The following is a 25,602-nucleotide window of genomic DNA, read 5'->3' as shown; positions in this document are numbered from 1 at the left end:
TTCTTAATTTCAGTGTCTGTTAATGTTAAGCCTAACATCTTTATATCATTTGCCTCCAGAGTAACCTTTCTCATTTGAGAATGTTTAGCAAGTTGAGCGAATTGTACAAAAGCTTTTAGGTACACATAGTACACATGTTACTTTAAAGGTTTGCACAAGGATGCCTTCTCAGACTGGCCAGTTGTTCAGTTGTTCCCCACACTGCAACATAAACATTCTCCACAGGTACTAAAGTTTTATTTAAAACTGAATATATGGCCCTTGTGTCAACAAAAATTCTTCCCTTTTGGGGAGGTCATCTTTACCCTTCCTCCCTTATCTTGGGAGGAGCCTTTAGCAAATCATATGTACTCATTTTTTGAACTGTGATTGCTTTGCATTTCAGCACGATAATCCTTGCCTGATTTCATACGTTGCTGTCTTATGCTGCATGCTGAACAACATGTTTGATTTGCTTTCTCTTTGCCTTGTTTTCCCTTTTCAAGAAATCTGGGTGATTTCTTAAAACACAAAGACATTTCAGCATACAAAACTCTATCCCATTTATCCTCCTATTTTAAAGCAGTACTAACAGCAATGAAGTATTATAAATCTTTTTATTTTCTGAGCTGCTCCTACTGGCAGCCTTCTCCCAGTGAGCCCCTCCCAAAAGGGGCTAATTTAGGAACCTCTTTGCTCTGGTCAGTTCTCATTATTTATTTCTCCTTGCCCTATCTCGCTTCCACTCAAACCTTTTTACAGACCTTCACAGTAGTTTCTCAACTTTCCTCCTATACACACAGCTCCAGGTGGCAGGTATCAGATGTGGTTCCCACACACACAAGTTCTAAGACCTTAGGTTCTGAATCCGCTTTACCAGAAACCTCTAATTTACATGTGCCCTGACACTTATTAGAACAGCAAAACCAGTGTTTCTCATAAACACCGCACTGCAATAATACCTGCACATCCAGCTTTTGCCCACAGGCCATTCCCGTGTTCCCTGGGGAGACGGGGCAGCCAGAGCTTTCCCTGTGCCCAGGGGACAGCCACTGTCACCTCACACAGCATGCTAATCAAAAACATGACCTAGACACTATATTCTGATCAAACAAAATATCAGTCTTTTCTAGTTCTCTTCTTGCACAATCTAATTAAGCACTGTGTCTACTTACACTTGTTTTACTGCTTTGCAAAAAGGCTGTGCTAGTCACAGCCGAAACTCTGATATGCCCTCAGACACAAACACTCGCACCCGCACCCCTCCTTTATCTCAAATTCACTAGAGGAGCCAAGGCTTGAATTGCTGGGGGGGGGGGGGGGGGAATTCTTGGAATTCCTTTAACTCTATCGTAATTAAGCATGAATCACCGTACTATAGTTCTCCTATGTAAAATGCCACTCTTGTTGCAACAAAATCTTAAAATCTCCACAAACACTACTATACAATCTGAGAATCAAATTACTGCAATGCAGCGGAAGAAAATCACCACACAAAACCACTGGGAAAGGGCATATCTCTCAAAGTGCTCGCTTTTCTCAACACAACATAGCATACCATAATTCACCTTTTACTCACATCAATTTTCTTGGACACAATCAAAATCAAACATCCAAGGCAAAGGAACTCTCTGAGCTCATACTCATACTCACGGTTAAAATGTACCAGATCTACACAAATCACTACATTTAAACACGATAAATACCATCACTGACATTCTTCCACTCGCTTCTCTGCGGGGCACTTCTGTCCCTGCCCCCGCAGCCTGCTGCAGCCGGCGCCTCAGGCCTCACTCGGCTGCTTCAAACACGGGTAGTACTGACCCCCCCCGCACTGTAGATTTATTCTTTTATACACCATACACTTATACACTTGCACGATTAGAAACACAGTGCACCGACCACACAATGCACACATTAACCATACAGTAACACAGTGTCCAGACATCACACACACATACGAACAAAACACACACGGGCTCAACAGTTCTGCTGTATCAGAACTATTAACCCCCCAACACACATACACGGGTTCACCCGGCTCACCCCCAGAGCCTCTAGCGGTTCTGCTCTATCAGAACTATGAACTCTTAACACACATACATGGGTTCACTCGGCTCACCCCTAGAGCCGCTTGCGGTCTGCTCTATCAGAACGATGAACTCTGTCTCTAATACAGCTGCTCTATCAGCTGAACTCAGACGTCTCTGGTTTACTCTCTTGCTCTCTTTTCTCTCTTCCGGGGGCTCTTCAGTACATACTGTATCTTCTTCTGCAGGCTAGCAGGTCTTTGTCTGTCTTCACAGGTGGCAAGTTGAGACGAGCGGAGCCCCACCAGGAAAAAAAATCCTAGGGCGCGCCTTGGAGGTCCGTCTATCCCCCCTGCCCCTGCGGGGACAGAGAACTCCTGGCTGGCTCACCATAATGTTTTGCGGAGAAAAGAAGAAACCTCACAAAAGTTGTAAAGCCCGGTATGTTTATTTACGACGCGCGGCGGACGCAAGTCCCCCAACAAGGCATGCGTACTTCTGAAGACCTCGGGTCTTCTTTTATCCCCCTTCCAAATGCATGTGCATACAGTTTCACAATAAATTCATACATATTCATTCCGTGTGACATTTAGCACCAGTTCTTCTTTATCAAAGGAATTTCTAAGTCGGGGGCAAATCGACCTTGTGGTCTTTTCTGTTTTTCTTTCTCTGTCTCCTTGCTGTCTTGGCATGCGAGTTCTTCCTTCAGCTTTGGCCTCACAGACTATTCACCTCTCTTAGACACTTCACCTAATTCAGAATGGATCTTTACTCTGTCTCATGGAAAAGAACTCTCCCACTTTCCAGATGCCCATGGCCAAAAGTGATACACCCCCAGACAAATTCCCTATATGCAAGAGTTGTCCCAGACAAAAGCTGCCAGGAAAGAGAGCTATGGCTGCCCTTGGCATCTGGTGGTCACTTCTCATCTCAGGGAAGCCCTGAAGAAAGTATTTGAACAGGTTTGACTACTGGAACATCAATGAGTCTCTCCTCCTCTGAAAAACTCAGATGATTTTCTGATCATATGTGACTTTTTTGCCTCATTGTGTATTTTGCATGAAATATTATTTTCAGCTACATAATATTATTCTTCTCACTCTACCAGTGTTATCTGACACAAAACTACTCCTCTACATATGGATCCTGGTCACCTGTACAAGCAGACACAAGAAAGAATCCAGCAGGAATGATTTGTCCCTGCTCCCATTTGTCCCATCTCCTCTGGAGCTGGAGGTGCAGCCCCAGCCCTTGGCAGGGCTCAAGGGCTCCCAAGCTCAGCTCCCACCCAGAGAACTTGCAGACCCTGGGCTGCTCTTCTTGGCCCCTGTCTGCTCAGCCAGGCTGAGATGGACACTGATGGTTTCTGGGCCAGGCTCTCTGAGCCCAGCCCAGCTCCCTGCAAGCTCTGCCAGCTGCCCTGAGCTCTGGGCAGCACCAAGGGGCTCTCCCCAGCCCAGCCCAGCCGGCTCTGGCCCCACAGCTCTGCTCAGGGCAGGCTGCTCTGGGCACTGCCCCACAGCCTCAGGCCCTGGCAAGGGCACAGCAGCAGCTGCAGCTGCCACAGGACTCAGCCCCAGCATGGGGGAAGGTGCCTGGCCAAGGGAAAGGAGGCTCCCTGGGTGCCCTGCTCTCCTCTGCAGGAGATGCTGAGAGCTCTGCAGCCCCTGCTGCCATCCCATCTGCCCAGGGCAGCACAAGAGCTGTGGCCTTGGGGCCCTCAAGAGCTGCTCCTGCTCCAGGCCCAGGGCCCATCCCAAAGCTGGGGCAGCCACAAAGCTGTGCCCATTTCTGTTCATTGCTGCTCTGATGGGGATGGATCCTCAGCCACTTGCAGGTTGGTGATGAATTTTACTTTTCCAGAGGCCTCATCTTTCTTGATCTCTTCAGTTCAGGAATTCAGTGACAAAGGCTCATAAACCTTTGTTCAAAACACCCAGACAAGACAAGCACATGGGAATAATTAAAATCTTCCGTTCTTCTGTGGTTAATAAGACAGATTTCAGAAGTGTATTCAAAGTGAATCTACGATACTGAAAACAATGCAGGCAGAATTATTTGTCCTGTTAAGTTCTCTTTTCCTGTTTATAGATTGCTATTAGCAATCCCCAGTTGATATTGATCCCCAGCACCTCCTCATGCAGTCTGAACAGATATGAAAATCAAGACCCTTCATGGCTGACAATCAATCAAACTTTGTCCCTACCCCCTCCCCACCATTTCCCCCATCCAACCCCTGGCAGTCAGAGCAGCTGAGGAATGGAGTCACATCCAGGGGTGTTCCCAGGGCTCAGGATTGGGGCCAGGTGAGTGAAATCTCTTTATTGCTGATGTGGATGATATCGCCAGCTGGAGGCTATGTATAAATCACAAATGGGACGGGACTGCTGTGGAACGTGCCTTGAGCTGTTTTATTTTTCAGCATCAGTCTCATTACATGGTTATGACAATGGGATAATCCACGTCCTTGATGTCCTGGTCACACAGCCCAGCCCCTTGTCCCCGTGTCAGGTTATGGGGTTGATCCTGTGGAACATCCTTGGGGGAGGCTGTAGCTCCAGGTGGGCTGGGGGGATCCCGGGTTAATGACGCCTTAATTGGTCTTATCCTAAAGCAAACTATCACAGCTCCAGAGCTCATCCCCACAAGCGGACTGAGTGCCAGAGGCCAGCTCGCTCAGACCAAGGCCGCGGGTCAGCCCCTAGCAAGCAGGGGGATATTCAGCTCCTATAGTGATTAGCCAGCTCTTATGATTTCAGCTTTGCTTGCTAGTTAGCTTCCCTTGGCTTGAGGCTTCAGCAGATGGAGAGAGAGGAGAAGGAAGAAGACTCTGGCTGTTCCACAAAGATGGCTTTATTGGAGGGGTCCGTGAAGGGTCTCAGCTCTTCTTCTTCTTTTAAGTTATTAGGGGTACAGTATGCTACTTTTATAGCCTTGTCCCCAATCCAATCTTGACCAATGGCAAAGGGTTAGAGGGACCATAAATGACCAATAGTAGGATTAACACGATATTGACTTACATGGCTATAGGGATAGGTTATAGGGCAGATGTCCATGGAGTCAGGAAGCCTCTTTGCTGCTGTGTCTGCATTCCTATTGTTCAGGTCCTTCATGGCACCTTTGCTAAACCTGTGGTGTTCACTACACCGGGGGACAGGGACCCTGCTGGGCATGAGCAGCATTGGACTTCTGGGGGGAAACTGTGAGGGGGAGCTGGGGCAGAGCAACCAAAGCAGTGATGTCACACAGCACTCCTGTGATGTCACAGCTTGCTCTGTGATGTCACACTGCCACCCCCTGTGATGTCACAGCCTGCTCTGTGATGTCACAACTCATTATCAATGTCACACAGATGGTCTCTGATGTCACAGCCAACTCTGTGTTGTCATTATCTCCTCTATGATGTCAGACCTCTGCTCTTTGATTTCAGAGCCGGCTCTGTGATGTCACAGAGGCAGTCTGTGATGTCACAGCTGCTTGATGACCTCACATAACCCACTCTGTGATGTCATAGCCCACTCTGTGACCTCATGTCACCAGATGATAAATTGTCTACACCAGGTGAGCACTCACAATGCTGGTTTTCCAAAACCCCAGGCCTGTGGAAACCACACAATGCCCATTGTGTGAGAAGGGGAACTGAAATTCACCAGCCTCAGTGTCCTGCCAGCTCAGCCACGCCCACTGGAACATTGGGGTCCACGAGAACCAGGGACCACCAGAGACCCCCAGGACAGGGGAATGTATGGGTAAAGGGGAGGAGAAATATGTTAATAATTTGGGGGAAATGATTATCATATGTATGTTTAGTCCAGGGAAATCAATGATATGTGTGCAAAATACAGAATATAAACAGAAACCTTCCAGCACTCAGCATGCACAGCTTTGGGAGGAGCTATCCCCCCGTGCATCTGGCCAAATAAAGAATGCTGCTTCTTAATGCTACATTGGGATTATGGATTTTTTTATTTTACTGGATTTTTGGTAACAGTCCCACTCCCAAGGAAAGCTCAGTCTCTTGCTGGTCACAAACAGAGAAGGGCTGGTGGGAGATGTGGTGGTTGGAGGCTGCCTGGGGCACAGTGACCATGAAATAACAGAGTTTTCAACATCCTGTGAAAGAAGGAGTGGCATCAACAAAATGTCTACACTGGAATGAGAGAGGGCAGACCTTGGCCTGCTTGGGATGCAGATTTGGAGAGTACTCAGACAGGTACTGATTTTTAAGGAGAAAACGGCCTGTAAAAACAAAGGCGTCCAGGAAAGATGGACACACTTAAAGAATCTAATTTTTAAGGGGAAGGGAGCAGCCTGTCCCTCTGTGCCAAACAATGAGCAAGCGAGGAAAATTACTGTCCCGGCTGGGCATGGAGATTTTGTGGGAACTCAGTGGAAAAAAGAGGGGGCATCACCTTTGGGAAGAAGGTCTGGCAACTCAGGGTGTGTTTTAGAATGTCGTTAGGCAAAGCAGAAAGAAAAGCAGAGATGTGAAATGTCAATTAGAGGTTAACCTGAACACTTTGGTGAAAAATAAGAAAAAACATTTGTATAAATAAATTAATAGCGAAAGGAAGTATAAGGAGAACCTCTATTCATTGTTGGATGCAGTGGGGAATAGAGTAACTAAAGACCAGGGAAAGGCTATGGTACTTGAACCACTTCTTAGCCTCAATTTTCAACAATAAGTGAAGTTGTCCTCAGGACAAGTGCAACCTGAGCTGCTGGAAGGGCACAGGGAGCAGAACAGACCCCCTGTAAGCCAGGAGGAAGCAGCTGGGGACCTGCTGAGCCACTCAGATGCTCACAGGTGTCTCTGGGAGCAGATGGGATCCATCCCAGGGGGATGAGGGAGCTGTGGATGAGCTCCGCAAGCTGCTCTCCATCATTTACCATCAGTCCTGACTCAGTGGGGAGGTCCCAGAGGACTGGAGGTGCCAATGTGAGCCCATTCCCAAGAAGGGCTGGAAGGAGGAGCTGGGGAACTCCAGGCCTATCAGCCTGACCTGGGTGCCTGGCAAGGTTATGGAGCAGATCACCTTGAGTGCCATCATACAGTGCTCACAGGATGGCCAAGGGATCCTGACCAAGCTGATCTCTTGTATGACTAGGTGACCCATCTGGTGGAAGACGAAAAGGCTGTGGATGTTGCGTACCAGGAATTCAGCACTGTGAGCCACAGAATTCCCTGGAAAAGCTGCAGCCCACAGCTTGGACAGAGTCACCTTCCCAGTATTATGAGGTTGCTGGAGGCCAGGCCCAGAGAGTGGAGGGAATGGTTCTGCACCCAGTCACAAATGGTGTCCCCCAGGGAGCAGAGTTTGGTCCAGTCCTGTTTAACATCATTACTAATGGTCTGCATGAGGGGACTGAGTCCAGCATAAGCAAATTTGCAGATGACACCAAGCTGGGTGTGAGTGTAGATCTGCTAGAGGGTAGGAAGGCTCTGCAGAGGGACCTGGACAGGCTGGATCCAGGGCCCAAATCCAACAAGTTGAGGTTGAACAAGACCAAGTGCCGGGTCTTGTACTTTGACAACAACCTCTGCAGTGCCACAGACTGGGGACAGAGTGGCTGGACAGCGGCCAGGCAGAAAGGGACCTGGGGGCACTGATGGACAGCAGGCTGGACATGAGCCAGCAGTGTGCCCAGGTGGGCAAGAAGGCAAATGGCTCCTGGCCTGCATCAGGAATGGTGTGGCCAGCAGGAGCAGAGCTGTCGGTTTCAGGGTTTCTCTTTGCTGATTTATGTCTGGAGATAGCTCAGGGATGCCACTTGCTCGGTTTCTCGGCTGTTTAGGTGGCCTGGAAAGGCCCAGGGTGCCCTTGGACAGCCCGGCGCTTCAAAGGACGAGGAGAGACTTCTGATCTTGTCTCGGTCTCGGTGTTTATTAATTGTTTATCTAAAAGATTTTCTTTCAGCCCGACAGAGGTCTGCACAGCAAGTCAGCCATGGGCACACTCCCGCAGCCCCTGGCGCGGTCACTTATCTTTATACCCGAAGTTACATGTACAATATTTATAATTTTTCCCCAATACCTTCTACCCTTATTAACCGGTGCACTTCTAGTAATGACCAATCCCAAAGTGCCACCATCACCACAGAAGATGGAGGCCAAGAAGAAGAAGAAGAAGGACAGGACACGCCCCAATTCCTCCATCTTACTTCTTTAGACCCCCCTGTACAGAAATCCTAAACCCTGTGTTTTATACTCTAACTAACTTATCCCTTCACCATTCACCCAGTAAAATCCTCCCAGTCCTCATACAGGTGTCATTTCCTGTGTAGGATCAAAATCCTGCCACCAGACACTTCTGGCAACATTCCAGGACTCCCGAGCCCCCCAAGGGTGGTCTCGGCCACTCTGCACCTTCATCCTGAGGTGCTGAGATCCCACACAGAGCTTCTGTGCCAGCACTGATCTGCCCCCAGCTCTGCACACAGGCATTGCTCTTGCAGCTCCAGAGCAGGGAACAAAACAAGGGTCTCTGGTGAAAACTTTGCTAGCAGATCCTTTACTTCATTGAAAGCCACTGGAGCTCAGCTCCTCATTGACACAGTTTGGGGCCACAGCAAAGGTGAAAAGAAACAAAATGAGAAATGGCAAAAGGAATGGACTTTCTTTCTGGACAATATTGAAAGACTAAAACACAGGAAAATAAACTTCACAACCAAATCAACAGGAAAAATCAAAGATTACTTTTATTACAAATGATTTGCACAAACTGGCCAGCCTTTTAATGTTTCTGAAAGCGTCCAGTCATCAGTGTCCGCACTGCAGCTGTGAGCTCCTGGTTCCTTAGGCTGTAGATGAGGGGGTTCAGGGCTGGAGGCACCACCGAGTACAGAACTGACAGGGCCAGATCCAGGGATGGGGAGGAGATGGAGGGGGGTTTCAGGTAGGCAAATGTGGCAGTGCTGACAAACAGGGAGAGCACAGCCAGGTGAGGGAGGCAGGTGGAGAAGGCTTTGTGCCGTCCCTGCTCAGAGGGGATCCTCAGCACAGCCCTGAAGATCTGCACATAGGAGAAAACGATGAACACAAAACAGCCAAATACTAAAGAGTCACCAACCACAATGAGCCCAAGTTCCCTGAGGTTGGAGTGTGAGCAGGAGAGCTTGAGGATCTGGGGAACTTCACAGAAGAACTGGCCCAGGGTATTGCCATGGCACAGGGGTAGGGAAAATGTATTGGCTGTGTGCAGCAGAGCATAGAGAAAGGCACTGGCCCAGGCAGCTGCTGCCATGTGGGCACAAGCTCTGCTGCCCAGGAGGGTCCCGTAGTGCAGGGGTTTGCAGATGGACACGTAGCGGTCATAGCACATGACGGTCAGGAGAGAAAACTCTGCTGAAATGAAAAATACATAGAGAAAGAGCTGTGCAGCACATCCTGAGTAGGAGATGTCCCTGGTGTCCCAGAGGGAATTGTGCATGGCTTTGGGGACAGTGGTGCAGATGGAGCCCAGGTCGCTGAGGGCCAGGTTGAGCAGGAAGAAGAACATGGGCGTGTGCAGGTGGTGGCCACAGGCTACGGCGCTGATGATGAGGCCGTTGCCCAGGAGGGCAGCCAGGGAGATGCCCAGCAAGAGGCAGAAGAGCAGGAGCTGCAGCTGCCGCGTGTCTGCCAATGCTAGCAGGAGGAAGTGCCTGATGGAGCTGCTGTTGGACATTTGCAGCCCTATGTATGGTAATTTATAAGGATTAACACCTGTCAGAGAAGGAAATGGCAGTGCCATGTAGGGCATTTCTTTACTCTGGGAATCATGGACTGTTAAATGAAGACTTGAATAACTGGACCAATTTTTTGAGTCAATCCTATGTGTTTTATTTGGAATTCCCTCAAAATTACTTCTCTTCCTGTGGGAGAATTTTCCTTAACTTTATTTGAGTTTGGGTTTGTGCTGCTTAGTTACTACCTCCTCTTCAGCATTGCTCTCAGCCTGAACAATGCGGAGCTCAGAGGGAAAACAGGGCTCCCTGTGCCCCAGTGCAGTCAGACCTGCTGGAAACACACAGGTTCACTTTGTTCATTTTACCACTCTTTATTTTAGCATAATCACACTTAAAACTTTCTTGAAAAGTAAAGTGGACTTAGTAAATTCTGCGGTTTAAAACTAATTTTCTCCAAACCCTTTCCTCTTTCCCTGTGCAGCTGGACAGGATGGGATACGAAAGGCTGACGTGGCTCTCTGCTGCCTGTAGTTGTGCCTACTGGGAGCTGTTTCTCTCTATCCAAGCCTTGTCCCTGCCAGTGCTGCCCGAGCCCAGCCAAGCCCCGGGGGCTCAGCTCAGCCCTGCAGACCCCTCCCAGAACAGGGCACTGCCCAGAGGCATCTCCCTGGCAGCAGGGCCTTAAGGGCAGGCCAGACAAACAGAGATGCTGCAAGCCAAGGTGCTGCTGCTGCTGTCTGTAGGGAGAGGAGGCTGAGGAGCCACTGTCTGAGGGAGATCTGAGGCCCATCTGCTGATGCCCAGGCTGACAGTGCAGGAGTGTCAGTGACACAGCCAAAGCTGACAGCCCCTTTCCCTTCCCTTTAGGAGAAAGCTGAGAGCAGCCCTGGCCATGCAGCACCATCTCCAGAGCAGGAGGAATCTGCCCTGATGGGGGTGGCTCCTTCCACCCCCAACTTCTCCTTTGCAGCGTCCATGGGGAGCTGCCAGGCAGGCTGAGAGCTGACCCTGGCAGGTGGCACATGCCCTGGGCTGGCCAAGAGCCCTGAGGGCTGCAGGAGCTGCTCTGCAGGACAGCCCTGGGCAGCCCTGGCTGCAGTCCCAGCTTCACCCCCTGCAGCCGTCCCTGGCAGCAGGAGCCGTCCTGCCCTGTCCCTCTGACAGTGCCCAGGGCAGCCCCGCTCTGCAGCACATCCTCCTGCTCCTGGGCCCCAGAGAAACTGGGAGAGTCCTCCTGACACATCCCCCAGGCTGTGGGGTGTGCTGGCTTCAGGAGATCCCCCCAGGAGCACAGGGGACATTGCCCTGCACCCACACACTCACCATGCACAGGAAGATCTTTCCCCAAGTGAAGTCTCAGCTCAATGTCTTCCCAATCCTGATTGCCTTCAGCCTGTCTCTGCCTGGCTCCTGTCCCCTCAGTGCCTGCAGGCAGAGCCCTCAGCCCTGCTGGGCTGGGAGAGGAGCTGGTCCTGGGAAGAGCTATTCCTTTAAAGCTCAGCAGCACAGACACAGCAGAATGACTTTAATGAGTCCCTCAGGGCTTTGGTGTTGTTTACATCACATCCAGTCCCGGAGAGAGTGTTCAAAAAACTTCTCAAGAACTCCAAGTTAAATTGAAACTCCAAAGTTTCTAAAAGTTTAATAAGTCTCTCTGAGAATGTGTCCCCAGGTTCCAGTTAGAGCAGAACACTGGAGGCAGTGATGACAGCTGGGGACAAACAAGGCCAAGGTGTCTCTGGTGCTGAGCAAAACTGGATGTGTTTAAGGAATGCAAAGGGCCAAGGCCTGAGCCCCAGCCCCTGGCCAGGCAGATGCTGTCCCTCCCTCCTTGCTCAGGGCTCTTGCCGGGATGGGCACTGGCATGTGGGGATGTGCAATGGCAAGGGCAGGAGCATGGGGCGGCCCCTGCCAGGCTGCTGAGCAGGGACAAGGAGGCAATGAGGCCCCAGGCCTGCAAGGGTCACTTGTCTCCTGCTCCTGCCTCAGTGCTTTCCTTTTTATGGAAAAGAATCCTCCCTCCTTCCCAGGCAAACAGGGCTCCCATACCACTAACCAGTATGATTAAGCAGAAGCCATTTATTGTTTACATTATGCACCTATTTATACATTCTAACCCTACTGCATACACTGATCACACTCTTCTTCATTGGCGCCTCTCTCTTGTCCTTGTGTTCTGCACTCGCTTCTCTGAATATGTGACTGGTTACAGTTCAGGTGCTTCACAGCCCTCTGTTATCGAGTTCTTGTGGTCTTGGTATTCTGTTTCTCAGTCTTTTCTTTCTTCATTTAGCACAGTTTATGTCTTAGTAACCTTGATGAATTCCAAAGGGCTCTGATAAGAATGACTACAAGCGGTATGGCTGGTGCACAGTGTGGCCCAAGTTGTTCAGATACATTGCTACAATTCCCCCTTCTTCTTCTTCTTCTTCTTGCACCAGCCAAACCCTTTTTACAGTATTTTCTACCAACTGGGTCACCAATTTCACTATGTGTGGAATAATACAAAGCAATATAATAATAACTACTAGTAATAACAAAGGTCCCTTAAGGTATCTTTCAATCATCCAGTTATTCCCCATCCCTCAAAGCATTCATCCAAGCCCCAATCATTCACAGTCAATTTCTTCATGTTGTCTTCTAGTTTTTTGAGTTTCCTGTGAATCGAAGAGAGTAGGTTCATAAAACACATTCCTTCAAAATTTTCACACCTGTTCCCATGTGCTAACAGCAAAAAATCTATAGCAGCTCTATTTTGCAGTGTGCCATGTCTAATACTATCTACATTAGTGAGCATTTGATTTAAAATAGCTGAACTTGTGTTCAGTGTGGGAATCCACAAAATCAGAGGGTTTTGGGGAAGCTGCAAAAGGCGGGCCTCAGAGACAGCAGAACTGTGATTAGAGCTAAGCAGTAGCCATGAGATAGGTCAGCAAAAAAATTATTTAAAAAGTAGAAAAGCAAGGAGAAATAGAACAATGGTCTGTGTCTTAACGCTTGTCTAGAATAACTCCCTAAGATACAGAAAAGTTTTTCTGGCAAGATATTAGGAAGTTTGAAGCTTAATAATGGAGCTCTGTGCATTGTGTTTTAAGGCTCACAAACAGGTATTGTATTCAAAATAAGCAAGCATTGGTTTTACCAAAGGTATATGTGCTTATAGTGGTTGGATAGAACTGCTGTCAATATGCTTTTGCTTTGTGGGATTGGTTAAAAAAACTTATAAATTAAGTTGTACTATTAAGTTTCTGGTCTACTGCTTGGGATGTGAGCTGCTGGCATCTTCACATTGTCGTAACCATGTAATGAGACTGATGCTGAAAAATAAAACAGCTCAAGGCACGTTCCACAGCAGTGCCTTTCCCGTTTGTGATTTGTACATAGCCCCTGGCTCTCTCTATACAGGAGAGACTGTGCAAAGTACTTTACGTTATTCAAATTTCATTAATTCTAATGTCATATACCTTTCATGAATTGCTCTCAAAAAGAACCAAACCCCCTGTCTTAAGGCACTTTCATAACAACATGTACACACACCTTAAAGAAGGACCTCCAGTACTTGACCAGAATCAGGAATCTAAAATTGTTGAAGGGCCATAGCCTCTCTTTCTGTGGGGGAGAGGATATTCTTGTGTTTCTACAGATACAGGACCCCGGTGGATTCCCAGAAGATTTATCAGTCCCTACGTAGAACACAGATCTGAAGATGACCCCTTGAATGAACACAGAGTCAGCTCCCTCTCCCACCATGCCACAGAAGCAGCTTTCTCTTGGAGATGAAGAAAAAAGAAATTCACATATCCAAACATTGTGGCAAGGACATTCATCACACGTAGATATATCCCACTGATAATGTCTATGTCAACCTCAAATGCAGACACACCCCTCCCTTTTCCATCCCTCTACCAGTGACCCTTTATCCCTACCATTCCCTCTTTCCCCTCTTGAAACTACTCCTTTTTCCCTGCCTCAAACTTCCCTTAAAAAAGAGAAGGGTGTGATTGGGAGGAGTTGGTAAGAACTACAGAGGGAACTTAAGAATATTTAAGAATGTCTTAAAATAAGTCAACTAATGTGTGGTTTTACCATCCACAAGTGAAAACTACCCAGTGGGAAAGAAGAAGAATGATTCTTCCTGCGTTACCCTCCAGGGCACCCCGCAGCAGTACCAGTGCCATCATTGCCATCGTCTTTATCAGCACCCTCATCTGTATCCAAGTGACCACCAGCTGGACCATCCCTCAGCCAAATCAAAACATATGGGTCACTTTGGCAAAGTCATTAAAGCCAGACAATCTTTGCATGGCCATGGAAAGCACAGACGATACGCTCTTAACATTCTAGGTGGGAGTCCCCCTGTCACCAAATGACTGCCTGTACGTAGGTAAGAAACCCAACCCCATGGACACCTGGACAAATGGACAAAGATCCTCCCACACCCTGTCTCCACAGAACCTGCTTTTCAAGGCCCAGGATGGTGTTTTGGGCCATAGCATGAGACACAGGGTAGGTTTCCAACCATCCAGTGGTGGCTTCCACCATGGTCAGCACGTAGCACTTGCCCTGGCGTGTCTGGGGCAGTGTGATGGAGTCAATCTGCCAGGCCTCCCCATACTTGTACTTGGACCACCGCCCACCAAACCAGAGGGGCTTCACTCGCTTGGCCTGCTTGATGGCAGCACACGTCTCACAGTCATGGATAACCTGAGAAATACTGTCCATGGTTAGACCCACCCCTCGGTCTCGTGCCCACTTATAGGTGGCATCCCTGCCCTGATGGCCTGAGGCATCATGGGCCCATCGAGCTAGGAATAACTCTCCTTTATGTTGCCAATCTAAGTCTATCTTTGACACCTCTATCTTTGTAGCCTGACCTACCTGCTCATTGTTTCAGTGTTCTGTATTAGCCTGACTCTTGGGGACATGGGCATCCACATGGCGGACATTCACAGATAGATTTTCTACCCAAGAGGCAATGTCTTTCCACTCACCAGCAGCCCAGATTGATTTTTCTCTGCGCTGCCAGTTGGCTTCTATCCACCTTTCCAGCCAACCTGATAGAGCATTGGCAACCATCCAGAAATCAGTGTAAAGGTAGAGCTTTGGCCACTTCTCTCTTTCAGCAATGTCCAGGGACAGCTGAACAGCCTTGAGTTCCTCAAGTTGACTTGATCCACCTTCTCCTTCAGTAGCTTGTGCAACCTGTCATTTGGGGCTCCATATGGCTGCTTTCCACCTCCAGTTCATCCCTACGATGCAACAGGAACCATCAGTGAAAAGAGCATGGTGTGCTTCCTCTGCTGATAGCTAATAGTATGGTGGAGCTTCTTTAGCCTTGTCACTTACTCCTGATTCTCTTCATCAGTGAGAGCAAAGTTTTCACCTTCCAGCCAGTTTGTAATTATCTCCAAAATTCCAGAGTGATTCAGCTTTCCAATACGGGTGCGCTGTGTGATCAGAGCAATCCATTTCCTCCATGTGGGGTCAGTGGCGTGGTGGGTGGTGGGAACCTTTCCTTTAAACATCTGCCCCAGCACCAGTAGTTGCAGTGCCAGGAGGAGTTGTGCTTCTGTGCACATCACCTCTGAGGCCCCTTGGACTCCTTCATAGGCAGCCAAGACTTCCTTCTCTGTGGGAGTGTAGTTGGCTTCGGATCCTCTGTAGAATCCCAGTAGTTGACCTTGAGCATCCCCAGCCACCTTCTGCCAAAGGCTCCAGGACAGACCATGGCTCCCGGCTGCAGAGTAGAGCACGTTCTTCACCTCTGGTCCTGTCCTGACTGGGCCAAGGGCTACTGCATAAGCGATCTCCTGCTTGATCTGGTACAAGGCTTGTTTTTGCTCAGGGCCCCAGTGGAAACTGTTCTTCTTGCAGGTGACCAGGTGGAGAGGGCTCACAATCTGGCTGTGCTTGCTAATGTGCATTCTCCAAAAACCTATGGCACACAGGAAAACTTGTGTTTCCTTCTTGTTTGTTGCTGGAGACTTTGTGGTGTTCATGTTGATGACCTCAGTGGGAATATGATGCAATCTGTCTTGCCACTTTACACCCAGGAACTGGATCTTTCAGGAAGGTCCTTTGATTTTGCTCTTCTTGATGGTGAAGCTGGTTTCCAGTAGAATCTGGATGATTTTCTCTCCTTTCTCAAACACTTCCATTGCTGTGTTCCCCCACACAATGATGTCCTCAATGCACTGCAGGTGTTCTGGAGCCTCACCCTTTTCCAGTGCAGCCTGGGTCAGTCCATGGCAGATGGTGGGGCTGTGCTTCCACCCCTGGGGCAGTCGGTTCCAGGTGGACTGCACAGCCCTCCAGGTGAAGGCAAACTGAGGCCTGGATTCTGCTGCCAGAGGAATGGAGAAAAACACGTTGGCAATGTCAACAGTGGCAAATCACATTGCTGCCTTGGACTGCAGCTTGTACTGGAGTTCCAGTATGTCCAGCACAGCAGTGCTCAGCAGTGGAGTCACTTCATTCAATGCACGATAGTCCACTGTCAATCTCCATTCTCTGTCAGAGTTGTGCACAGGCCAGATGGGGCTGTTGAAGGGTGAGTGGGTTTTGCTGACCATCCCTTGGCTCTCCAGCTCATGGATCATTCTGTGGATGGGGATCATGGCATCTCAATTTGTTCAATACTGCTGGTGGTGCACGGTCAAGGTGGCAATTGGCACTCATTGCTCTTCCACCCTCAAGAGTCGTACTGCAGATGGGCTTTCTGATAGTCCAGGCAAGGTGTTCAACCGCTTTATGTTCTCTGCCTCTACAACAGCTATTCCAAACGCCCACCTGAGTCCCTTTGGGTCTTTGTAAAGTTGTTCCAGAGGAAGTCTATGCCCAGAATCCACGGGGCCTCTGGGCCAGTCACAATAGGATGTTTCTGCCACTCCTTCCCAGTCAGGCTCCCCTCAGCTCCCAACAGGGTCAATTGCTGTGATCCCCCATCACCCCAGCAACGGAAACAGGTTCTGCCCCCACATGTCCCGATGGTATGAGGGTACACTGCACACCTGTATCAGCAACGGTGTTGTGTTTTTGTGGCTCTGATGTGCCAGGCCATTGGATCCACACCATCCAGAAAATCCGGTTTTCCTGTGCCTCTTCCTGACTAGATGTCTGTCGACAGAAGGGAACCAGGACATCAATTTGATCATCACAGGCACAATTTTATTGATCAGTACGGCGGGTTAAATACAGTTCTTAATGAGCTTCATAAATATTGCAAAAGTTGAGCTCTGGATTGGTCAGTTACATATCAGCACCTACGCCTACTTCTGCATTCCTATGGTTCTACTTTTGATACTTTCTACGTATTCTTAGGATATATTCATGAATAATCTCTACTCCCTATCCTCATGTGGCAGCAAGGTCACTGCTGACTTTTCCTTTCAGCTTGCTGACTGCTGACTTTCTTCCTTCAGCTCAACCAGTGGCATTATGTCAGTATGGCCTTTCTCAGCAAACCAATTATGAATAAATCTCTCCAGATTTCCCCCGTTTTCTTCTTGTGCAAGGAGATTAGTTTGCCATGTTTTTGCTATTGTACGGCTGACCATGTTTTGAATACAGTTAAAGATACAAGGCAAAATAAGCAAAAACAGTAAAATTACACCCAGCAGTCCTATAGCATAGATCACAAGGTTCCTCAGCCACGGTCTGAGTCCCAAGCCTTTAAGCCATTCGTCAATTCCTAAACCGTCTTCTTCCTTAAGTTTGTAAAGTCCCTGTTGTAATTCTTTTATCTTAGTGTGAATGGACACCGAATGATCAGACAGATTCATGCAACACATTCCCTCGAACTCTTCACATCCATGCCCTTGTGCTAAGAGCAAAAAATCTACAGCAGCTCTATTTTGCAAAACAGCATGGTTAACACTTTGCACATCTGCAGTTAGCATGTCTAGAATTTGTGATGTCCTGTTCAGCTCACTCCTTGCCCAGCATCCTAATTGTTTTGCTAAATTCATGGCTTTATTGGCAGATCCTCCTGGTAAGACAGTTGAAACCACCACCTGTTTGAATGTGCCCCAAAACCGTGGATCTCCTATCTTGCTGCAGTTTAAGTCATGTATGCTACGTTTTCTCCTGTTTGAATTTTGACTCAGCTGCATTAGCAAGGACACATTAGGGTGGAACAGTGACAATTTTCCCAAAAAACAGGGTCCACCCTGTGGTTTAGCTGGTACACCATTCCATGCCCTGTCTCCACAAATCAAAAATATTCCTGTGGGTAGTTTCATTGGTGCTGTGATATTTGTGCCGTTACATTGACTGTAATGCTGTGGAGAGAATTCACTCACATTCAGGGATGAATCTAGGGTAGCCCATGTTTCTTTAGGTTGGTTTAAATTCTGAGCACCCAAAAGTTTGAAGCTAAACCATCCACCAGCTGTAGTGTTAGATATGCTGGCATTTGTACTTCCAAAAAGATCCAACTCTTCAGGAGGAGAATGCAAAGAGGTGTTAAGTGATTGGATTAGTAAGCATTGACGATAGCCATCACTCTGACCTGCAGTATACCCTTGTTGCACCGGCAATGTGATGTTTGACATGTTAGACATACATAAGGTTTGATTGTTTATCAAACTACAAAATTCTCCAGGAGACCACACCGGAAGTCCCACCAGGCATGTTCGAAATGGGTTAGTGACTCCTCCAAGACCAAGACAAAGTGATGATTGGTTAGTTTGATTAGCAAGTGTAACCCATAAATTTTCCCTTGGTTGACTAAAGTGTGTTACTCCTACTGCTTCACTTGCTACAGCATTGAGCAGTATAACAAGAACAAACCTCATTTTTCTTTCTGCTTGCTTTTCTTCTCCTTTTCTTCTTTCTGCTTGCTTTGTTTTTCCTTTCTTTGCTGTCTTTTCCCTGGTTTGCTAGATTGTCTATTGTAAGGCTGAGTCAATTTTTGAATATACTGATCTAATTCTAAATCAGCATCCTTGCTCACAATATACCTCGAGATCAGTTTGAAGGCAAATCAGCTTTACAGCGAGCTGCTATGATGCATGGGGCTTTATTAATTTCAAATATTCTAAGGTTTTCCTGTAACTTCCACCTAAGATATGCTATAATCACTTGTTCTGCACTCTCAAAAAGCTGTATTCCTGTCCGTCCTGGCAGGCCAGTACTTTGTTCAAGAGCTCTAACCCAGAAATAATTTCGAATCCACCTTCCAGAACAAGGGGCACACCATAAATAATCTACTGACCTCTGTGAATACCAATAAACCTGATTACAATCTGCACAATGCAAAGCTACCCATGCATAGCACTTATCATTATCCCTTTTGCAAACATAACAAGGAAGTGAATATAAGTAAGGACCAGTATAAAATTGTGGTTCTTCAATCCAAAGCAACCAATTCAATGGTGGTGATCGCAAAGCCTCTTCAGCCTTTTTACTATATGAGGCTAACAGCTCAAGGTCTTTCTTTAACACAAGGCGTATCTTATTTCGTAATCGTAGTTCTTGTTCGTTATCCTCCTCAACAACTATATCCTCCTGAGGGTCCCACAACTGTAAAATTGTTCTAATCATAGAAAATTAATTAGCAATCACTGATACCCCTATTCAAATGAGACCGTTCCCTTTTTTGCCTTCTTTTTCTTATCTGTCTTCAATCTTGCTGCTCCTGATTTTACTGGTCCTGCCACTTGCAAACTCAATTTTTGCAACTTGTCAATGCAGCAATCTAATGCCCTATCAGGATCCCCTTTGAAGGGTCCTACAATTGAATGCTGTGTTAAGGGCACTAATTTCCTACACCTTATAGAAACTATACGTGATTTACTTTGAACCTTAATTCTATTCACAATACATTGTACTTCCCATCGATAATAAGCAAGAATTTTCTGTTCAGGAGACTCATAAAGATTTAAAGCTATATATGCGTTTTGCCCCGTTTGTCTCCACAATTCATCTTGCCAGCTTTTTCCCCACGTATGCTCGTGTTCACAAGTGTGACACCACAAATCCCACAATAATGATTGTTCTATCCAAAAAGTTCTTTCACAACCCCCACAACGTAGAGCTATCCAGGCAGCACAATGTGGATTGTGACAGTCAAGACAATGTAGTTTCGCTGGATCTGTTAAGTGAAAAGTTGATAATGAGTCAATGAAACCAACCAACTCCTGGGCCGTCCGATAGCGACGTGTCAGTGCTCTGTCCATCGCTTCCGAGTACCCCTTCAATTGAAACAGTAATGGTTGTAGGACTAGAAGCAGTTTCTTCCCCAGTCGCTCCTTGCCCTCCTCCGTAAGGCGACTCACCAGAGGCTGCATCAAAAACAGGTTTAGTCCACTTAGCAGGCACCCACAAAGGCCCTGTAGGTGAGGAAACACAAAGATACCCCCGACCCCAATATAATACTTTTGCAGGTTTTTCCCATAGTCCTGTACTCGGGTTCTTATACTTAACCCAGACCTCTGTTTCCTTAGTATTTTCCTGACCTGACCTCGGATGATGTTTCATTGCAGGAGGGGTATCATCTTCCCCAAAAATGCATAAATGATTAATCACATACAAAACCATAGCCAAACATGCTTGTGGATCTGCCAAATCTTGATGTTTTTCAATATACTGCTTAAGGGTACCGTTTGCTCTTTCGAGAATTGCCTTTCCAGTAGGAGACTGTGGAATACCTGTCACATGCTTAACAGACCACTGATTCAAAAATTTCCAGAACCTAGCACTTACATAAGCTGGACCATTATCTGTTTTGATACTCTTTGGAACTCCCATAACAGCGAAACAACTTAACAGGTGTCTGATAACCTGTACAGCTTTCTCTCCTGCCTGAGCCGTAGCCCATATGTAATGACTATATGTATCTATGGTGACGTGCACATGCTTGACTTTACCAAATCTAGCTATGTGTGTAACATCCATTTGCCATATCTCATTTATTTTTAAACCTTGAGGATTAACCCCGATGCCTAGACCTATCCCACCATTATGATAACTACATGTTGGACATGCTCTAACAGTGGCCTTGGCTTCTGACAAACTCAGCTCAAAGTGTTTTGCTAAACCTCTTGCATTTTGATGATATCTACTATGTGCTTCTCTGGCCAATGTGTGCTTGTCAATAGGACAAGAATTATCAATGGGTAGGGTAACCAATTTATCTGCACGTTCATTCCCTTCTCCTAAACCTTCAGACCATTTATGGCTCCTAATATGAATCACAGAATATGCTGCATTTCTTTCTCGTAAAGCCTTCCTTAACTGTATCAGTAACTCATACAATCGTTTATTATTCACTTCCTTAATTGCTGCTTCCTCTATTCGTTTGACTACTCCTGCAACATACATAGAGTCTGTGACCACATTTAAAGGCTCCTGTAAGTTGGACACCGCCCATACTACTGCTAACAATTCCAAAGTTTGTAAGCTATCTGCAGGGTCTGCTGTGAGGAGTTGATGCTTCCATTGTCCTTTTTCTTGCCAGGTAACAGCAGCACACCTTGATTTCTTTCCTGCATCTGTAAAAACTGTAATAGCTCCTTCTATGGGGTTTTCTTCTCTCAAAGGTCGAGTGATCCAGTTCCATTCTGTCATCCATTGCAAAACTCTAGGCACTAATTTACTAGTGTCTACTTTAGCAGGTGACATCAATAATTCTTCTTGTAAATTCTTCTAATTAATCAAGTACCAGTCCAAGGTTTCTTTTTCCATAGGCAATCTAATAGTAGCAGGTTCTCTACCATCCACTTCAAGAATTCTGAGACGCCCCTTTTTGATTAATGCAGCCAATTGTTCAAATTTTGAAGATATTGTTTTCTTGTGCTGTAGTGGTGGTGACAACCCTTCCAACACCCGTATCTCGCCCGTTTTCTTTTGCAACTGAGAGAGAGCACCAAGCAAGTGGCAAGGGCTATTCCAAATAGTAAGGTCAATGGGGTGGTCGAGTTGTCGACGAGACACATACCCTTGCTGTACACAGTTACTAATTTGCTGCAAGGCAAGATGATGCTCCTTTGTCAGGTGTACAGGAGTAGTAGGGTCCACGCCTTTTAACAAAGGCCGTAGGGCTTCTAATAAATGATTTGGTATTCCCACAATAGGCTTCAGCCACTGTAAGTCTCCCAGCAACTTCTGTGCATCATGTAGAGTTTTAATGTCCAATTGTAATTCCAATTTTTGTGGTATGACTATTTGATCCGTCAAAGTCCATCCCAAATATTTCCAGGGCTTTGTAGTCTGAATTTTCTCTGCAGCAATAACAAGTGAATATGCAGCAAGAGTATTTTTAATGGTGTTAATCTGTAAAGAGGAGAATGGCTGTTGCTGTGCAAACAAAATATCGTCCATGTAATGATATATTATAGTTGCTGGCCATTTATGACGTAGTGGCTGTAATGCAGCATCAACATAAAGCTGACATAAAGTGGGGGAGTTGCGCATGCCCTGCGGAAGAGATGTCCATTCAAATCTTTTATCTGGTTCCCCACGATTTATTGCTGGTAAAGTAAAAGCAAATCTCTTCATGTCATCAGGATGCAGGCCAATAGTGAAAAAACAATCCTTTACGTCGATAATTAAAAGTGGCCAGTGTTCTGGAATCATAGCTGGATTTGGAAGACCAGGCTGTAAGGCCCCCATTGGTTCCATTTGGTCATTTACAGCCCTCAAATCATGTATCAAACGATATTTCCCTGATTTCTTTTTCATTACAAAAATAGGTGTATTCCAAGGGCTTGTAGACAGTCGTAGGTGCCCCTTTGTATATTGTTCCTGTACCAATTCATGGGCATGCATAAGACTATCCCCTTTTAATGGCCATTGCTTAACCATCACCGGTGTATCCGTTTTCCAGGTGAGTGGAATGGGGAAAGTCCAAGCAATGGCAATTACCCCAAAGGGTGCTGATTAGTTAACACCACTCCCAATTGTGTTAAAATGTCCCTTCCAATTAAGCAGGAAACTGTAGGAGGCAGTTGAACAATTGAAAACACAGCAGATATTTGTTGATTCTCAATGCACACAGACAAAGACGGCGACCTGCTTGCCAATGTAAATCCTCCCACTCCTGTGAGCATGTTTGATGAGGGAAATAGAGGCCAATGTTGTGGCCATGCTTCTGGAGAAATGATGCTAGTATCTGCTCCTGTATCTAATAATCCATAAAGGGTTATGCTTTGATGCCCATAGGTAATTTCAACCTTTTGCTTTGGTCTATTTTGTAAATCCACAGTAAAAGTGTAACACCAGTAGAGCCAAAACCTTTTTCATCCCGTGCTTGCCCAGTAAATGATTGTATTCCTGATGTCATTTGTGACAGTGGTACCAATTGAGCAATGCGTTGTCCTTTTGTAATTTTAATCGGAGGATAAAGGGTGTAAACCATAATTTGTATTTCCCCTGTAAAGTCCGCATCGATAACATCAGGCAAAACAAATAATCCCAACATAGTTATAGAGGAACGTCCCAGCAGTAATGCTCCACATGTTTGTCCATTTAATATAAGAGGGCCCTTTACTCCAGTGGGTATCCTCTCAGGCCGGTTTGTCATTAGTGTGACATCTACTGCTGCTGCTAAGTCCAAGCCGAAGCTCCGTGTTGTTGCGGGTTGCAGACAGGAGGTGGCCGCTATGTCACGGCAGCAGCTGGTGTCTCCGATGTCAGGGCAGTAACTTGTGTCTGTCCCTCATTGCCGCATCAGTAACACTTGATGAATGGTCTCGAGCCTCTTTACGTGACTGCCAGTGAGCCGCTTTGGAGAGGAGCAAGAGCAGCTAACACCTGATTTTGAGTAGACTATGCTTTTGCAACCCTAATCCTAATTCCTCTAAGGCTTCTGCTATAAATGCCTGTGAAGCTGTTGGCACTAATGCCATTCGCTCTAATGCTTCCTAAATAGTCCAATTTGCCCCTAAAGTAGCTAACACTCTTTGGGTTGCTGGATTGCTATTTTGCAAGGCACACTGCTTCAATAGCACCCTGCAACACCAGCCCGATCTATAGCAGTAGCTGTTCTATCGATAAAATTTACAAATTATTCTTCTCTACCTTGTTTAATGCCCATATAAGCCAGTAACCCTCCTGGCTCTTTAACCATGTCTATTGCAGCACGCACTAACCACATAGACTCTCTAAGTTTATCTTCTCCCGATATCATCTGTGCCTCTGTACGTAAAAATGCCTCTAAGCCCATTAGCTCCTTTACTGTTACTCCATGTAATGGGTCATGTGCATTAAACAATAACTGCTGATGCTGAGTAAATATCAACCGAACTATTCCTCTTAAATCATTAGGACATAAAACCTGAGTATTAAAAAGATAATCTAGCATTTGCCTAACAGGTTCACTTTTTACTCCAAACTGACTAACCGTAGAATGTAGCTGAGTTAACAGCTTCCAATCTAAGGGAGTATATTCTGCTATATTATGCGTAAGGTTCCCCTGTGCATCATACTGTGGTGTGTATGCAACTGGACATGCAAGACTAGAAGCTATTTCCACCGCCTCACCATCCCCCATTTGCATTACTTCTTTTGCCAAAGCAGCCCAAGCTTCCCTCCTCTGTTTAGCCATCTCCCCCCATGGATCACGGTGTGTCCCTGGGATGGGATCTGGCTCTTTAAGGGTGCTATGCTGCTGGCGCTTCGGTGCAGACACCGAGTTTTCGCACGGGGGGGGCAGTGAAGCAGAGGCTGGCTCGCGCGGGGGCAGCCCCGCTGGAGCTGACAGTGAAACCGGAGCCGACTCAAGCGGAGCCGGCCTGCGGGGTGCAATCAGCCCCCCCGCTGGAGCCGGCTCGGGCGGGGGAATGGGCCCTTCCCCCGCCAAAGCTGTAACCGGAGCCGGCTCACTGAGGGGGAGGGGCGGAGGCAAGGCTGGCTTGCTCCCACCCCCACCATCCAACCCGCCTGAAGCTGGTGGCGGAGGCAAAGCTGGCTTGCTCTTACCCCCACCATCCGACTCGCCCTCCCCCTCTGACAGGAAAGGTGCAGACCGTTCCACTGCGCCTATAAGAAAATCCTCCACACCACTTTGCTGGGGACTCTTAGGCATAAGTACCTTAGTTACAGAAGGTGCCCGGGGATCATCTTCACGACCATACCCTATATTCCTCTTATGAGCTTCTGTCGCCCTTTCTGCTGCCTTTCTCTCAGAGACCTGCTGAAGTAACGTGTTATACACCACCCGCCATAACTTCCCGAATTTCTTTGCTGACTTATCATCGTCTAGTACTGTATCCCACAAGATTTCCCCAAATTTCCTCCACTCTGATAACTCATGAACTGTATGAGGATTAGAAAAGATACCCTTAGCATGGCCATAAGCTAATAACCCTGGTAACTCCTTTTTTAAATCTATCCCTTTTATCCCATGCCGCTCTAAATAGGCGGTAAATAAATCATATGCCGCTTGCCTATCCATACCTATTAATCAGCGCGCGCTGTTGCAGCTCTCCAGGCTCCTGCGACACGTATTGGCTTGGCTCACCGTTGTGAACACCAAGGGTGCTTCAAATTCCGGCACCGTCCCAGCTGCAAGGACCCAAACCCAACTTCTTCGACCGTGGCGTAATCCCTTTTTCTTTTAATCCGAGAAAAAGGGCAGAGATTCGGTTATGCCCGCATTCTCCACCATTTGTCGGCGGAAGGAACCAGGACATCAATTTGATCATCACAGGCTCGATTTTATTGATCAGTACGGCGGGTTAAATACAGTTAATAATGAGCTTCATACATATTGCAAAAGTTGAGCTCAGGATTGGTCAGCTTACATATCAGCACCTACGCATACTTCTACATTCCTATGGTTCTACTTTTGATACTTTCTACATATTCTTAGGATATATTCAGGACTAATCTCAACTCCCTATCCTCATGTTGCAGCAAGGTCACTGCTGACTCTTCCTTTCAGCTTGCTGACTGCTGACTTTTCTCCTTCAGCTTAACCAGTGGC

The 25,602-nt window shown here is 47.0% G+C and overlaps 1 protein-coding gene across 1 annotated transcript; it reads right to left on the bottom strand.

Annotated features, from left to right (window-relative positions):
* Positions 1 to 8,815: 8,815 nt before the first annotated feature.
* On the bottom strand, positions 8,816 to 9,301 carry LOC134434298 (olfactory receptor 14J1-like; the record flags this gene model as incomplete). The annotated part of the gene is made up of 1 exon (XM_063182975.1): positions 8,816 to 9,301. A coding segment is annotated over one exon (486 nt), but the record flags the coding sequence as incomplete, so codon positions are not given.
* Positions 9,302 to 25,602: the final 16,301 nt, after the last annotated feature.

The sequence above is a fragment of the Melospiza melodia genome, unplaced genomic scaffold (assembly GCF_035770615.1).
Source record: "Melospiza melodia melodia isolate bMelMel2 unplaced genomic scaffold, bMelMel2.pri scaffold_34, whole genome shotgun sequence".
NCBI classification, from domain to species: Eukaryota; Metazoa; Chordata; class Aves; order Passeriformes; family Passerellidae; genus Melospiza; species Melospiza melodia.
Note: the sequence above shows the minus strand (reverse complement) of the source record. Positions and strands in the feature narration are given on the sequence as shown.